Source organism: Dendrobates tinctorius, unplaced genomic scaffold (assembly GCF_039654945.1).
Source record: "Dendrobates tinctorius isolate UK_male_01 unplaced genomic scaffold, ASM3965494v1 ptg000039l, whole genome shotgun sequence".
Lineage (NCBI taxonomy): Eukaryota > Metazoa > Chordata > Amphibia > Anura > Dendrobatidae > Dendrobates > Dendrobates tinctorius.
In genome coordinates, this window is record NW_027361707.1 from 47,395,394 (window position 1) to 47,412,804 (window position 17,411).

The 17,411-nt window shown below is 40.8% G+C and overlaps 1 protein-coding gene across 1 annotated transcript in view; it reads right to left on the reverse strand.

Moving 5' to 3' along the window:
- The window catches only part of PPARGC1A (PPARG coactivator 1 alpha), a 137,591-nt gene that overhangs the window by 54,312 nt on the left and 65,868 nt on the right, over nucleotides 1-17,411 (reverse strand). Inside the window, exons 5-7 of the mRNA XM_073574677.1 lie at nucleotides 16,458-16,659; nucleotides 4,393-4,438; nucleotides 4,210-4,283 (exon numbers count right to left, since the gene is read on the reverse strand). Coding sequence (XP_073430778.1) covers nucleotides 4,210-4,283; nucleotides 4,393-4,438; nucleotides 16,458-16,659 — 322 coding nt within the window. The remainder of the gene's footprint in view (nucleotides 1-4,209; nucleotides 4,284-4,392; nucleotides 4,439-16,457; nucleotides 16,660-17,411) is intronic.

Below are 17,411 nucleotides of genomic sequence, written 5' to 3' on the forward strand. Positions count from 1 at the left end.
TTCCGGTGCTAATTTGTAATGCGTGCAAAGAGGGAAAAAGAAAAAAAAAAAGACACAAAGATAAAGAAGAAATATTTTCTCAATTAAAATGGGAATATTCCGAAAAGAGAAGAAAAGTTAACCGGGATTTTATGTCACAAAACTTCTTCAACTTTCTAAAACAATCTATGGGAAATTTACTATGGTTTCATATGCCAGTCTCAATGATCAGTCCACCCAAGTAAGGTATGGCAGATATAGTAAGAGTTGCACTCCTTTACATAAACATGGCGCCCCCTTACTCCAGCCTATGTCTTACGACTGGCAAATGAAAGTTAACACGTGCAAATGTATAAATATGGCGCGCCTTTGGGTGGTCCGAGCGCCATAAAGTGACATCTACACCAGATATGAGCTTGGGTAGATTTTCACAAGAGTCTAAACCAATTACTGGTGTACATTATAGTGAATATTTTAGAACTTTGTTGGTACCGACCCTACACAAGGTCCTACCCGCTCTATAGAAAAGTGGCATAACATACGGCATTCAACAAAATGAGTGATTTTGTGGAAATTACAATACACACATTTGTAAAAAAAAAAAAAAAAAAGTTAATTCTTTACTATTTTCATGATCTCTTTTAACAAATAATAAAAAGAGGCATTGTTTCTGGAAGATAAAGAACATACAAACCAAAAGACATACATGTACAGACTATGTGGCTGCTAGAAAGCCCAAATTTTTCAATCTCATCCCCTTACTATACTAGTTGTTAAAAACATGTGCAGGATTACCAATCCGGAGTAACAGCATTGCGCCAGGGCATGCGACATCAATAAGGAAAAGGGATTAAACATCAGGCACTAGTGGTATAGTCCCTTCCAACAGTCCAATAAATAATGAACTCATCCCACAAGGACATCTATTCTAATTTAAGAAAATACAGATGTAATAATAGTTTTCCCTTTGACCCGCTAATGTTTTTCTGCTTTTTTCAGAAATCTGACATAACATTTTAAAAATTCAAAGTCATAAATTGTTATATTATTTTTTCTTTCATTTTTACTACATTTTTATGTAATTATATTACCCTAGTCCTAAACCTAACCCTAGCCCTAACCCTTTTCCCAGTCCTAAACCTAACCCTAGCCCTAACCCTCTTCCTAGTCCTAAACCTAACCCTAGCCCTAATCCTTTTCCTAGTCCTAATCCTTTTCCTAGTCCTAAACCTAACCCTAGCCCTAACCCTTTTCCTAGTCCTAAACCTAACCCTAGCCCTAACCCTAGCCCTAATCCTTTTCCTAGTCCTAATCCTTTTCCTAGTCCTAAACCTAACCCTAACCCTTTTCCTAGTCCTAAACCTAACCCTAGCCCTAACCCTTTTCCCAGTCCTAAACCTAACCCTAGCCCTAACCCTTTTCCTAGTCCTAAACCTAACCCTAGCCCTAATCCTTTTCCTAGTCCTAATCCTTTTCCTAGTCCTAAACCTAACCCTAACCCTTTTCCTAGTCCTAAACCTAACCCTAGCCCTAACCCTTTTCCTAGTCCTAAACCTAACCCTAGCCCTAACCCTTTTCCTAGTCCTAAACCTAACCCTAGCCCTAACCCTAGCCCTAATCCTTTTCCTAGTCCTAATCCTTTTCCTAGTCCTAAACCTAACCCTAACCCTTTTCCTAGTCCTAAACCTAACCCTAGCCCTAACTCTTTTCCTAGTCCTAAACCTAACCCTAGCCCTAACCCTTTTCCTAGTCCTAAACCTAACCCTAGCCCTAACCCTTTTCCTAGTCCTAAACCTAACCCTAGCCCTAACCCTTTTCCTAGTCCTAAACCTAACCCTAGCCCTAATCCTTTTCCTAGTCCTAAACCTAACCCTAGCCCTAATCCTTTTCCTAGTCCTAGTCCTAAACCTAACCCTAGCCCTAACCCTTTTCCTAGTCCTAAACCTAACCCTAGCCCTAACCCTTTTCCTAGTCCTAAACCTAACCCTAGCCCTAACCCTTTTCCTAGTCCTAAACCTAACCCTAGCCCTAATCCTTTTCCTAGTCCTAGTCCTAAACCTAACCCTAGCCCTAACCCTTTTCCTAGTCCTAAACCTAACCCTAGCCCTAACCCTTTTCCTAGTCCTAAACCTAACCCTAGCCCTAACCCTTTTCCTAGTCCTAAACCTAACCCTAGCCCTAACCCTTTTCCTAGTCCTAAACCTAACCCTAGCCCCTAACCCTTTTCCTAGTCCTAAACCTAACCCTAGCGTCTGAAAATGTGTATATAAACATTATATTTATTTTCAATTTAGTGACCCGTTATTTTCCTAGTCCTAAACCTAACCCTAGCCCTAACCCTAGCCCTAATCCTTTTCCTAGTCCTAATCCTTTTCCTAGTCCTAAACCTAACCCTAACCCTTTTCCTAGTCCTAAACCTAACCCTAGCCCTAACCCTTTTCCCAGTCCTAAACCTAACCCTAGCCCTAACCCTTTTCCTAGTCCTAAACCTAACCCTAGCCCTAACCCTTTTCCTAGTCCTAAACCTAACCCTAGCCCTAACCCTTTTCCTAGTCCTAAACCTAACCCTAGCCCCTAACCCTTTTCCTAGTCCTAAACCTAACCCTAGCGTCTGAAAATGTGTATATAAACATTATATTTATTTTCAATTTAGTGACCCGTTATTTTAAGAGGGGGACACTTTTTAAACATTTAAAAGAGCTAAAGGTCTCTCTCCTCGCACAAAATTGCAGGTGACTGGAAAGACAGAGAACTGTGGGAGAGCACAGGGCAGTGTACATGATTCAATTCTGATACTACCTATGCAGAGAGCACAAGCAAAATGAGTTTGTAATAGTCTACAGCGCTCTGCATAGGCAGTGACCAAAAATACAAAACTCACTTTATTTTACTAATAGCTCTGACAAAAACCTAAAGAGATGAACTGTAATATAAGTTAGTATGCAAGCAGCATGTTCACACTGGCCACTAAATAGACAAAATATAAGATAAAAAATACCCTGCAGTAAGTGAATAAATAACAATATTGCATGAAAATAACATAAGGTACTTAGTTACCATAATTTGTATAAAAAGCCATAAAAGCCATCCCTCCCGTACCAAGGTGACTCTATTCGGGACAGGTCTAACCCTACTATTAAAATCTTCCCATATGTTAAATTACAGAAGTGTGAATAAGAGCTGAGCAGGACCTAGGCCCGACTAATGGACACCCAGACATGGGGAACTTTATAAATGTAATGTCCAGCTCTTCATTTTAGGTTTTTGCTTCAGGTTTTTGCACTCTGTGCAAATATAGGTGTGCACTCCCTTTTTGGTACGTTAGAGATTATGTTCATATAGCGTTCCATGGCTGAGTGTCTATTGGTCTGGGTCTTGGTCCTGCTCGGCCCTTATTCACATTTGTCATTTGATATATGGTAAGGTTTTAAAACTAGAGCTTAGGACTGTCCTTAGTAGGGTGACCTTGACGCAGTAGAATGGCTTTTACTTTTTTTTTATTATGAAAATTATTTTCATGCACTACTGCCTTTTATTTACTTCAGGGTATTTGCTCCCTTTTTTTATCTTAGGTTTTATACCAAGAGCTTTGTCATCTCATTACTGCCAGGCAAGCACTCGCCACTCTCCAAGGAGAACCAACTCAGTGCAGTGGAGTCCAGGATCATTTGATACTCGGGGTGGGGGTTGTGTTAAATTTTGCCGCCTCACAGAATTTTCCCAGGGCAAACACCCTGATGGCCCTACCATGCTAAGCCACTACCAGGCATTACACGAACTAAATCATGCCACAATATTGAGTCTCTGGAAAGAAGGTGAGCTTTTGAGCATAATAATGGTGTATCCGACCAAAATGAATATGGGTCCCAGAGTAGTCACTGGGACAAAACTGTTCATGTGCCTTTAGTAGTCAACTATTCTCTAAATGGAACTACTGATTTCTCCAGCTTTGGAGTTTGGGGGGGTGACCAGACTAACATCAGAAGAACAAAGAAATTCCACACAGATGTTTGGATTCTAACCAGAGACTCAAGTGATGTAATGTACCAACCATTGACCCACAAAGCTGGATTGGGAACAAGTTTAAAAATGGAGCCTAAAAATGTAGAATGTTCTAGGAAATAATCATCTAACAACATTAATGAATTCCTAATGCTTTTCTCCAGAAGTTTCCCAAAACATCCCCGTCAAAAACATTGTCCAAAAATATTAAGAATAATTGGGACTAACCTGCAGTTCCAGAGAGCTCCACACTTAAGGTTCGTTCAATAGTCTTGCTCTCAAATGGGGAACCCTTGGGGTCACTGGAAGACAGCGCATAATTATAAAAACAAGCTGAAATGGAGCTATTGTAGCCAAGATGAGAAGAAACCCATCCCTTGCCAACAAATCTTGCCTTTGCTTAATACTTACTTTGGTGACTCTGGTGTCAGAGGAAGTGACAGACTTGTTGACTTGGCTGTGAAGAAGACAGAAAAGAAATATGTTCAAGCATTGAGGTAGATACTTCAATAAGGTTAGAGCTGTTGTAGAAATTGAGTTTGTATTTTTGCATCCAAAAATCAATATTTGCGCCGATTCTGTAATATTTAATCCCAGTTATTATATTACTTATTCCAAACTAATTCACTTACCTAAGGTATACACAAACCAGGGCCAGTTTTATGAAAAGTCAAGAATCAAATCAAACGCATAGGAGAAAATTAAAAGAAACAAAGAACATGCACACTGTATTCAGATGTTGACTTGCTGAGTTCAATGGCCCAAGGGCTAGTTATATAATTCTGTGCAAATTAACACAGGCACTCTTGGAAAGTTCAAGTTATTCTTAGTTATTTGCTAACTGAAGGGGCAAATGTTGATGAGGAGGCAAAATTTAAGTTATTTGTCGCTAACCTCTTAAAAACAACTTAAATTTGTAGAAGTGGAAGGAGCAATGTTCTTCCATGCTGCTAACCCTAAGCTTTGCCTTATGTTGGCGCTGTCATGGTTGGTCTACTTTTAGAATCTCCACCTTTCAACATTCTCTATATTGTTCTACAAAACTTTAAATAGGAGACAGTCTGGCTCCTATCACATCAGTCAGTGTCAGGTTTAAAAAAGTTTATGTTGTTGGTATCCATAGGAAAATAATATCTTCAGCCTACACAAAGCAGGAGTGGAAATACTCTAACAACTAGCCCATAGAAGAGCCGCAAGAAATGTGTTGCAATTTTCTGGTGGTCATCAATCTGCTGGTGGTCACAAGCTGCTGTGGGATAACACCACAATCTAAAGGTCCATTCAAACAAACCAAAAAAGTGTGAATAAGCCAGTGATCACACAAGGAATGAGTAAAATGAAAGATGATCAGATCATTTATGCTGGTATAAAAATCACTGTTGGGACAGGTGCCCACAACCATTTTTCTCTCCATCCAAGAAGAACGGCCCGATTATGGTGATCAGGCTTTGATCAGAGCGGGATCAGTTTTTCTCAGATGTGAAGAGAACAAAATAAGTTTCTCCATTATGTCTATCCATAAAAATTGTACAGATGTTTTCTACAGACCCATAGAATTACTTTTCCAATATCTCACACTGATCAAAATCAGTCATATCACCGACTTTTTTCCTTGGATGATCCAAAGAAAAAAAATCGCACATGTGCACAGCCCCATCAAATAACATGTGCAAGAAAATCATGGATAGCACTCATCCACTATATGTCACGGGGTTACAGCAACAGTGTGGAGTCAGAAGACCGCAGCGTCTGATTGCTCTTACTCCAGCACTGAGAAGAAGCACTTCTCCTTCATTTTAAATGGGTTTATTTTTTTCTGGCAGAACAGGAGTTAATTGGCTATGTTGGAATCCCTGTGCTCACAGCTGAGCTTGGTTAGCCACTCCTTTTCCCTTTATAATCTGGGTTATGTTTCAAATCCTTGTGAAAGCTCACATTTGCTGCATGGCTAATGGAGGGAGAAGAGTTCATATGAGAAGGAGAGTTGGTGGCGTTATCAGTGACTTTTACTTGATTTGTATGTGTGGTAATTCCCAATCCTTCTCTATATTGGCATATTCCCCTACCTCCATGCCCCAGTGCATTCCTCTGTTATATGTGAGTGAATATTTTGTATGCCTGGAGTTTTCTGCTAACCCTTGTTTGTGTTGCCTTGTTTGTAGGGTTGGTGTACTACGGTGCACAGTAGCGCCCCTCTTACTTGGTTGGGGGAAGAGAACAACTCAGGAAATAAGGCAAGGGTGGAGGCCCTGGCATCTTCACCTTCAGAAGTATTTCGGGGAGATCGGCGAGCTAGGGCGCCCCCTAGTGTTAGGGACAGGGAAGGAGCCCCTGGTCCCGGGTCATCCGACAGCTGTGTCGTGACAATAATCGTTCATGTGCACGGGTCCTTATAGGCAGCACATTGGCCCGTGTAAACAAGTGATGTGCTGCCAACAACATGATGCTATATTGGGATACCATGATCCATTTTCGACCAAAAAAACAGGCCAATAAAAGAGCAACGACCAATGTGTTAACAGTTAATTGATGCTCATTAATGTGCTGTAATCAGACATTTTATATGGCTTACCCTTGGGAATGTGTCACTGTTTCTATATTTGATTCTTGGAGTGATAACAACCCATCTACAATTTCAGAATGAAGATGTCTAGTGGTTAAACCTGCTGGTCAGAAATGGCCTATCGTCTCATGATTCTGTGTTTCGCTAACATCTGTTCAGCAGATGTCGAAGGAAAAAAAATAAAAGAAAATCGGGCATGCTGAATCTGAACATGCCCAATCCTTTAGTCTTAATTGAGGCAAGAGCGTAAATGAGGATGCCAAGGGGAATAGCTGTCATCTAGCTTTAGATTCAATAAATCATAATATTGCAGAGCAGCTGATGCATTAACCTTTTCCCTTAAAGAATTCGACGCCGCGCAATAGATTTTGCCGCGGAAGAGTTTATCCAGTCATTTCTATATATAATTTTGTATAGAAAAATGAGAAGTAATGTACGTTTATTACAATTTATTCATTATGAACGGACTACCCTGTCACTCCTCCTCAGAAATGACCCCCAGAAGAAGGTAAATAACAGGTGGTAAAGCTGCCAAGCGCCTGCTTTTCGATTTGTAGACATCAGCTGGCCTGACATTACAATGTGTGCAACCGAGGAGGGAAGCAGCTTGGTTGGGACTCTTGCCAAATGAATTGTTAACAGGTGAATATCTAATTTTAGAAGAGGCAGAATACTTCACAACTAATTAAGTATTAAAACTGTTAGGCAATGATAGCTTCAGTAGGTGTTTAAGTGTCAGCCTCAGCCTACAGAACCCAAGTGAAAGTCACCCCTAGCTGCACATATTGGAGGCAGATATATTATGGGTGCAAGCGAGGTGAAGTTACATCCTGGGAATCAACTGTAGTGTCTTGAAAGGTAGAACTTTTCCAGGGTACCTTTAGAAGCTGTTGACTTATGTTATCATTGTAGAAAAGTACAGATATGTCCTTCGTTACTTTTCCTTTTGGCTCAAAATGTCCTAAAATCAGTGGTATGGGATGACCAGCTTTGAAAGAAAAACATGTTTTTTTGATACTCTGCTGAGAGATGTTTATGCTTTATGTATAGTGATGAGCAAACGTGCTCAGATAAGGTCTTATCCGAGCATGCTCGGGTGTTATCCAAGTATCTTGGGCGTGCTCGTATATTATGTCCGAGTTTCTGCAGCTGCATGATTTAAGGCTGTTAAGCCCCCGTTACACACTGCGATATCGCTAGCAATATCGCTGTAAAGTCACCGATTTTGTGACGTTGCAGCGATATTGCTATCGATATCGCTGCATGTGATACTTACCTCCGACCGCTCCCCCGCTGGTTATCGCTGATCGCGCGAGAAGCTCCTGGACCATTCCTCGTCGGTCACTTCCTGCGGCGCTTCCTGCTGTGACGACGAGCGACGCGTGGAGCCAGGCGGGAGGACGTCAGGATCGCCGTGTCTGACAGGTAAGTAGCGATCCCCGACCCCAGCGATGTCGCTAGTGAGATCTGCCTGTGTGGCAGCTCACTAGCGACCACCTAGCGATGCACCAGCGAACCTGACCGCGTCATATCGCTAGTCGGGATCGCTGGTGAGTCGCTAGGTGTAACGGTACCCTTAGAGTGCCTGAACACATGTGGGGATTGCATAACAAACAGCTAACCCCCAAATGTGTTGATGCTGTCTAACAGATGCAAATCATGCAGCCGCGGGAACTGGAACATGATATACAAGCATTCCCAATATGCTCGGATAAGATGGTTTTGTTAGCGAAGTTGGTCTATTGTTTGAATTGATATGACATGATAAGGTAAGAGTAGACACATCTGTTGTAGGGGCAGATTTTAATACCCTAATTAAGAAGTCATATCGGAATATTCCGCCATGAACACGTTTTCTGTTAAAATACTGCTAAATTCTCCCCTGTTCAGTGTATAAAGTCCCTTATTCCGAATAATAATTGTGTTACTCTAGTATAATATTGTAGGTGGATCATGTTCTTGAGAAAGGCTCACAGTTTGAAAAGCCGAAACATCGCACATAAGTGGGGGAATGAAGGCCACAGGTTATTCTCACTCGTTTCGAGTGCTGCCATTCTTTGCTGTATGGATAATATTCTAGCTATATATAGGGTATGTGCAGACGTTCAGTAGTGGCAGCAGAAAAAATTGCTGCACATCTGCTGAAAACACTTGATGTGTTGGCAAGGAACACGCAGCATAAGATAGGTGCATTTTTAGGCGCTTTGTGGCACGGTTCCGATGCATTTTTTATGTGGTTTTGATGTTCCCATTAATTAATGTGTAAAATCTACAGCAAAAACGCTGAAAGGGTATAAAACCTGCTGCATGTACTGATGTGCTGGTCAGAAAAACACAGTATAAAAGAGGTGCTTTTTGACATGCGTTTGACGCCTTTTTTTGCATACATTTTTTGTGCTTAGATGGAGGTGAACTCTGCAGCAATAAATACTAAAACAATTGACATGCTGCAGATTTAAGCCTGCTGCAAATCCACGAGGAAAAAAAAAATCAAAAGTGCGCACGAGACTTCAGGGATCTTATTCACTTTGCTGGGACTACGAAATCTTACCAGGCCGGGGGCAAATCTGCAAAGAAAAAAACGGGACAAAAATGGGACAAAAGCGCAACGTGTGTGCAGACCGAGAGGTGGAGATGACCCACCTCCACTGTGCAAGCTAATCCCACGTTCACATCTTCAGGATTTGGTCAGTATTTTACTGTACATCAGAGGAAAAATATAAAGAGAAGCACCTCACCACTTCTGTTATTTATTACCCACTCCTGGTTTTGGCTTACAAATACTGAGGTAAAATACTGACCAAATACTGAACGCGTGACGGAAGCCTTAGAGGAATACCACCTTAAATCATAATAACCATCAAATAAACGCATGAGAAGAAGACTTTAGTGACCACTCACGAGTTTAGATATAGAATGATTCATTGCTCTCTCCCAGTCTCCCAGTAAATTTCCACACTCGGCCACATTCACACATACTTTTCCTCTGATTGTTCCACTCCTGATTTTGGCTCACAAATACTGATGTAAAATACTGACCCAGTACTAATAGTGTGAACGTAGTCTATCACTTTCAACATATTTCTCCCGACAAAAAACAGCATCATGAGTAGCATCAAAAAGGGTCATGCACTAAGACCTCCAGCCATTTTGCTTAGTGCCTTTAGACCCATCATAAATATCATATTCTTCCCTCTCTATATGAATCATCATTATAACGTTTTGGTGGAACTCCCCTTTAAGGAAATCTACTGTAGGTGGTTGCAAACTTTTTGCTATCCTTACAGTGTTCACTTGGGTAAAAACAATATTAGTTAATAAATTCAGACTGACTTCATCTCACTATATCGTCAGCACCAGGTACGGACGGGGGCTGAAATTCAGCCCTGGCATTTGAAATCAGACAGGTCCATGCTGTCCCCGTTCCCAAGCACCAGATGGGAATATATTACCCTGGAGGGAGGAAAGCAAGATTTACTACAAGACCAATATTTCTAATGATACCTGTGGCCTGCTGGGGTAAGTGACTGAGTCAGCGACTTTGTGCTCCGTCATAATAACTCGTAACACTATGTTTGTCTTGTGAACACCGGTTCTGTTAACAACGTAGTAGACAAGGCAGCCCACGACTAGACAAGCCCTTCTGGCATTTGCCAGAATTGCCAGATGGCCAGTCCAGCCTTGGTCGGCACACTCACGGACAGGGAAGCCTTCGGAGATATAGTGCTTTGAAGCCTCTGAGGTCTACAGCCATACAGGTGAGGCTAAAGTATAACGAACGGTCACACGGCATAAGACATCACTAAACGCATAGAAAGCATCTCGTTGTAAGGGCTTCTCATTAAACATGGACTAGGCGCTAAGTGCCTTCCTCAAACCGCTGTATCTAGACCTGCAATAACGGGTTAACCCTTACAAAATACTTAGCTTTTGTTCCGGCACAAAGATTACAAGTGGCACAAGCTGTTGAATAATAAACCGCCTTATATAGATTCTTCTCTTATCTCCTCGCCGCAATGAGGAATATATTATTTGATGCAAATCTCTCATGTCTTATATTGTGATTTTTTTTATTTTTTTCTGGCGATTTCTGACATTTTCGCACATTTTCCCCCGAGGATAAAGATTTGCAAGATACTTTGCACATCACGGTTTTCAAGGTATTATCGTTTTTGTTTTTTTTTAAAGTAGTGCTACTTTTATGGAGTCTCTAAAAAAATATTAAATCTAAACGTGTTCTTTAAGGTAAAAATACATTAATAATAACGGTAATAGGTTGGATCAGACTATATCAAGCCTCTATTATAACAGACCAGTGGGTCGTGGCTAAGAACGATTTTTTTTTTCTCGGAGACAGTTTTGATACATTGTCTAGGTATATTTTTCGGCTTTTGCGGTATTTTCTATTAAGGGGTAGGTGTTTGTAATTAAAAGCTGCAGGAAAATCCTAGATAAATTGGAAGGCAAGGTCTCCTCGACCCTTGGGTGGTTCTTGGCAAGGAGAATCAGAATTTCTCGTCGGGCAGCGTCCATGGCATCTCACGCATTGTTTGCACAGCACCAAATCCAAATGAATGTCTCTACTTTGGTTAATCTTACCAGGTCGATTTTACAGAAAGTGGAGCCCCTGTGGGCTACAAGCAAAGTAGGTCCCCTTCCACTCTTATTAATTTTAGGTAGTCAGTATCATAATTTAAAAAAAAAAATCCTAAAGTGGTTGTCCACGTCCACTCATTTGATATTGATGACCTACCTTTGTGATATAATCAACTTGGCACTCAGTTCATGAAGAAATTTAACAGTTCCGTTTATTGTAGTGCATCCAGGCAAACATATACTTGAACATTTTCGGTCCCACACCGGAAGGTCCGATGTGGGACCGAAAACGTTCAAGTATATATTTGTCTGGATGCACTACAATAAAAGGAACTGTTGAATTTCTTCATGAACTGAGTGCCAAGTTGATTGAATTTACTTGCTAGGTTGGATACCTGACTTGGGCACCTACCTCTCGTTTTTCCTGAGTGCCGTGTTCACCTTAAACTACCTTTGTGATATGTCATTAATACCAGTCCAATGGGGTCCAACACTCGGCACCACCACTGATTAGCTGCTAGAAGCTCCGGAAACATGTGAACATTGAACGGAGCAGCAGATCAGACCAGCAGCTGATACACAATGAGTGGAGCTCTCCATGCCGTCCACGGCCGAGGCTGATCGGTCGGGGTGCCAGGAGTTGAACCCCAAAGATAAGATACTGATGAACAATCCTCATATGAGCGGACAACCTCTCTAATGTGTCTACCTGAAAACTGCAACACAACGCCGTATAATACTCCAATGCAATACTACTAAAAGTACATATAGTAACCACATACTTCTACCATAAGTGCCTACATAGTACTGCTGGACATTTCCTATACAATGCTGGAAACTGGTGAACTGGGGCAATGAATGTTCATGTTATGTTATCCACAGAGGTTTAGGGACGTGATGATTTACACAAAAGCCTTCTCATTTGTCCAGGAGACATTTTACCTTGATTGTCCAGTATGCCACCCCCTAAAAACAAGTCCGGGTTGCCCCTTAAAAAGGTGAATGTGAGCGGTGTGATCTAAAAAATGAAAACATGATATCACTTTCCTAATATACTCGCCTAGTTAGTTTGCTACTATAATCCTGTAGATATATACTGTATGTACGGCATATATATATCATTATCTATGGGTGACTCTAGACCAGTATTACTGGTATTTGCAGCAGATTATGCTAGCAAACTAATTACAATAGAAGTACAATAAAGACTGTAAACATTTCTAGTTATGGCTCATATAAAAGAGGATTTTGCTGATAGTTTCTCTTTAAGGAAATAGCTTATTGCTTTGTTTTTCATGTAGGAGTAAAGTGATGTGATTTATAGACAAGCAAGTGTACACTAGAGGAAAAAAATTCTAAAGCCCTTCTGGAATTACCATGTGGAAAATTACCCATTAAGCATGCTATTTAGCAATAAAAATGAAAGGGAGCTACAATGGATATTTCCCAAGTTACATAAGGAATAGTAATGTAGAAAAGTACGCCATCAGGCATGAAAGAGACAAAAGTGCAGACATTTCATAGAAATGTGTCTCTAGGGCTCATCCTGCAGCTCTGACTGGGGGACTGGTGTACGGCAGGTACAGGGCACAGGGGCGATGGGAGAAGCCTATCTATCTATCTATCTATCTATCTATCTATCTATCTATCATCATCTATCTATAGATATCATTTATCTATCTATCTCTATTATCTATCTATCCCATATCTATCTATTATCTATCTATCTATCATTTATCTATCTATATCTATTATCTATCTCATCTGAAAGGCAATAATAATTTAAAATCACAATTTAAGAGTAAACGTCAGCTATTTAAGATATTAGAAAGGCAAGCATGGCTGAGTGTTAGTGGAAGTGCAAAATCAACTTGAGATGTCATATCTCAAAATGCTACACGATCATTGCTGCAAATTGGATCAATGAATTGTGTTGCTGCGCCAATCACCTCTGATCCACCCAGGAGTACTGCAGGAATTAAGCACAGTCATAGATAGACCATTATTTTTAATCTTTAAAGATTCCATAATAACAGGGTCTTTACCACAGAACTGGTGTATAGCAAATGTGGTGCCAATATTCAAAAAGGGGACAAAAACTGAACTTGGAAATTATAGGCCAGTAAGTTTAACCTCAACTGTGGGTAAAATCCTGGAGGGTTTTCTAAGAGATACTATACTGGAGTATCTGGAAAAGAATAACCTCATGACCCAATATCAACATGGGTTTACAAGGGACCGTCCCTGTCAGACTAATCTGAAAAGCTTTTATGAAGAGGTAAGTTCAGGACTGGACCAAGGGAATGCAGTAGACGTGGTGTACATGGACTTTTCAAAAGCTTTTGATACGGTGCCACACAAAAGGTTGATACATAAAATGAGAACAATGGCGATAGGGGAAAATATGTGTAGGTGGGTTAAGAGCTGGCTCAGGGATAGGAAACAAAGGGTGGTTATTAATGGAGCACTCTCGGACTGGGTCACGGTTAGCAGTGGGGTACCACAGGAGTCAGTATTGGGCCCGCTTCTTTTTAACATATTTATTAATGACCTTGTAGGGGGCATAGAGAGTAGAATTTCAATATTTGCAGATGACACTAAACTCTGCAGGGTAATCCATACAGAGGAGGACAATTTTATATTACAGGAGGATTTATGTAAACTAGAAGCTTGGGCTAAAAAATGGCAAATGAGCTTTAATGGGGATAAATGTAAGGTCATGCACTTGGGTAGAACGAACAAGATGTATAATTATGTGCTTAATTGTAAAACACTTGGCAAAACTGTCACTGAAAAAGACCTGGGTGTATGGGTGGACGAAAAACTCACATTTAGTGGCCAGTGTCAGGCAGCTGCTGCAGAGGCAAATGAAATAATGGGATGCATTAAAAGAGGCATAGATGCTCATGAGGAGAACATAATTTTACCTCTATATAAGTCACTAGAGCGACCACACTTAGAATACTGCGTACAGTTCTGGTCTCCGGGGTATAAGAAAGACATAGCTGAACTGGAGCGGGTGCAGAGAAGAGCGACCAAGGTTATTAGGGAACTGGGGGGTCTGCAATACCAAGACATGTTATTACACTTGGTGTTATTTAGTTTGGAGAATCGAAGGCTTAGGGGTGATCTTATTACAATGTATAAATATATGCGGGGACAATACAAAGACCTTTCTAATGATCTTTTAACTCTTAGACCTGTGACGGGGACAAGGGAGCATCCTCTAAGTCTGGAGGAAAGAAGGTTTAAGCATACTCACAGACGCGGATTCTTTACTGTAAGAGCAGTGAGACTATGGAACTCTCTGCCGTATGATGTTGTAATGAGTGATTCCCTACTAAAATTTAAGAAGGGACTGGATGCCTTTCTTGAAAAGTATAACATTACAGGGTTTATACACTAGTTTCCTTGATATTGCGTTGATCCATGGAGCTAGTCTGATTGCCGTATGTGGAGTCGGGAAGGAATTTTTTTCCCCAATGTGAAGCTTACTGTTTGCCACATGGGTTTTTTTGCCTTCCTCTGGATCAACATGTTAGGGCAGGTTAGGTCAGGATATGGGTTGAACTAGATGGACTTACAGTATTCCTTCAACCTTAATAACTATGTTACTATCTATCATTTATGTATAGCTATCATTTATCTATCTATCTATATATCTATCTATTATCTATCTATCTATCTATTATCTATCTGAGTTATATCTAATGACTAATGACTTTAAAGGGAATCTGTCAGCAGGTTTTTGCTATGTGTTCATACATCATCATTATGGGGCAGAGGTCCCTTATTTCAGCATTATATCACTTTGCTGGGCGAAGTAGCTGTGATAGAATCACAGTTTTTCTCTGCTGCAGATCTAGCAGATCTCGGAACACTGAGCCCTGTATAGCCCCGCCTACACCACTGATTGGCAGATATCTGTGTACATTGTATAGTGACAGAGAGCTGCTAATCAGTGCTGGGGGCATGGTTGGACTAGGAAGCACAAGACTCCTTGTCCTGTAATGATAATCTGCTGCTCATAAATCACTGATTGTACTGAAACAGAAAAACAAGGCCCAGTAAGGGACATATCACTATAATTAGGGTCTCTGCTCCTACATTATGGTGCTCTTAGATTACATAGCTGCAACCCGGTGACAAATTCAATTTAAGTCAACCCTGTTGCATCTGTACACATGAAGTCTATCAGTTTGTATCATTGTGTGTTATTTATCTATGTAATATTAATATCTGAACTCGCTCCTACAAGTTCTGGATCTGTTGCTAGGCGGTGACGCACTTTCATTGCGGACGTTTTCCCATTTCATAAAGTGATTGCATATTGCTAAGATATGACATCACTTTATGATTAATGAGGGTCTGATATTTGGGGCCTCCACTAATCCTAAAAATAAAGGGAACGCTTCCCTGATTTGGTTTTTTTTACCCCACAGCCACCCGAGCTTGCAGGAAATTTCATTGCTGTTCCCTTCACAGTCAAGTAGTCTTCAGCACAGCTGCACAGTGAAAGTTTAGAAAGAGATGCAATGCTTTCCTAGAACAATATCCCCCTTACACCTCATGATCGGAGGAGGCCTCAATGGTCGAACACCAGACAATAGTAATGACGCATCCTAGCAATATGCCATTGGTTTATAAAGTCCCTTTTAAAATCGCTTTAATTCAAAAGGTCTGGTAGTGCAAAAACAGGGCAGAACAAAGGCATAAACGGCTATTCCCATCAGGACAACCCCCCGTGCCCTATTACAGTAAAAGAAATTCATAGCAAAGCCCATATATGAGACAGACCAAAGGTACGCTGCAGACACAAGACCCAACACCAGGATTGGACTGGCCCACGGGAGAACAGGAGAATCCTCCGAAGGGCCCCTTTGCAAGAGTTTACCACTACCTTCTTATATGGGCAGTACTTGGCACAATAGATTTGCCTCCCTATGTACAGGCAAAGGCACCTTCTTATTTATTTAACAATCTACCACGTTCGTTGTTATATAAATTTGTGATTGAGGATAATTTGCATGCTGTTGAAAAGTGGGGCACTGGCATTGGCTACTGGTGGGCCCTTTGCATCTCAGTGCGACACTGGCCAACGCAACAATGTATTACATTCATTATTCTAAGTATCCTGTCTATTGTTGTAGAATACAAAAGGGTGAAACATTGCGTTCACATGCGCAGGGCTGAGCTCAGGACCGTCCTTTCATACGGTATGCCACAAGACGCTTTCAGCGTGCGGAGCCATTTCAATGAGTAAAGACGACATTAAATTTACCACGTTGGGCGCCACATCTAAGAGTCCCCGATCTACCTTGAAAATGCGGCTGAGGATGCAAGCAGGGCTTCTTTTTGGTGCATTTGTCAAGTCTGTTGTTCGTCCTGCTCTCTGTTGATTTGGTCTGAGGAGAGTCATCGTTTGCAGTCAGGTACTTAAGGAGCTCAGAGCAGGGGCGTCGTTGTGGCTTCTGCGGTTGACAAATGTTTCTGGGTTTATTACTCCAATAGTTCTCGCTCTTCACAGAGGAAAAATAAAAAAAGAGGCAATATAAAATTAGTGAACTGAGTCCTCAGCGGAAAAAAAAAAAAAAAATTAGAAATCATCCTATCTGGTCTTTTATTAATTTTGTGAAGTGTTCACAATAAGTGTAGCCGCTCTATGATCTGTGAATAATTGTTTGCAGAACAAGGAAAGAAAATTGCATTTAAAATTCCCCGATGCCACTTCTGCAAAGTTTTATTTCATTTCTCCCATTTTTATCCTCGGAAACGTAGAGACAACTTGTTTTTACAGGCTCCTAGTTATAAAAGATGGGATTAAAACCACTTAAAGTTTATTTGTTGCTAGATGCTACAGCCTAGCGCTGCCCGGCTCTCCTAAGTGTCCTGATTAAAATGCTCTGCTTTTGGACAGTAAGGAAAGATAATAGTGAAGGCGAAATAGAAAGTGGCTCTAACGCTCCTGATCTCATTGAATTCTTTGCATTAATCAGCTTCATCTGTTATTTCTACGTGATGGAAAAATGGCGGGACTGAACATAAAGGTGGTGCAAAAATATACAACAAATGACGCCACAAGGGGTTAAGGGTCATTCACCCATTTTAACATCTTCAGCCTCTGACTAAAGGAAATGTGCGATCAGAAAATGACCTACTGTTTAAATCAGGTTTTTATGTTAAATGTCATTTTTTAAAAATGTTGTTAATTTTTTATTTTTATATTATTAATTGTACAAAAAAAATAGAAATCTTGCAATTTTCACAATGG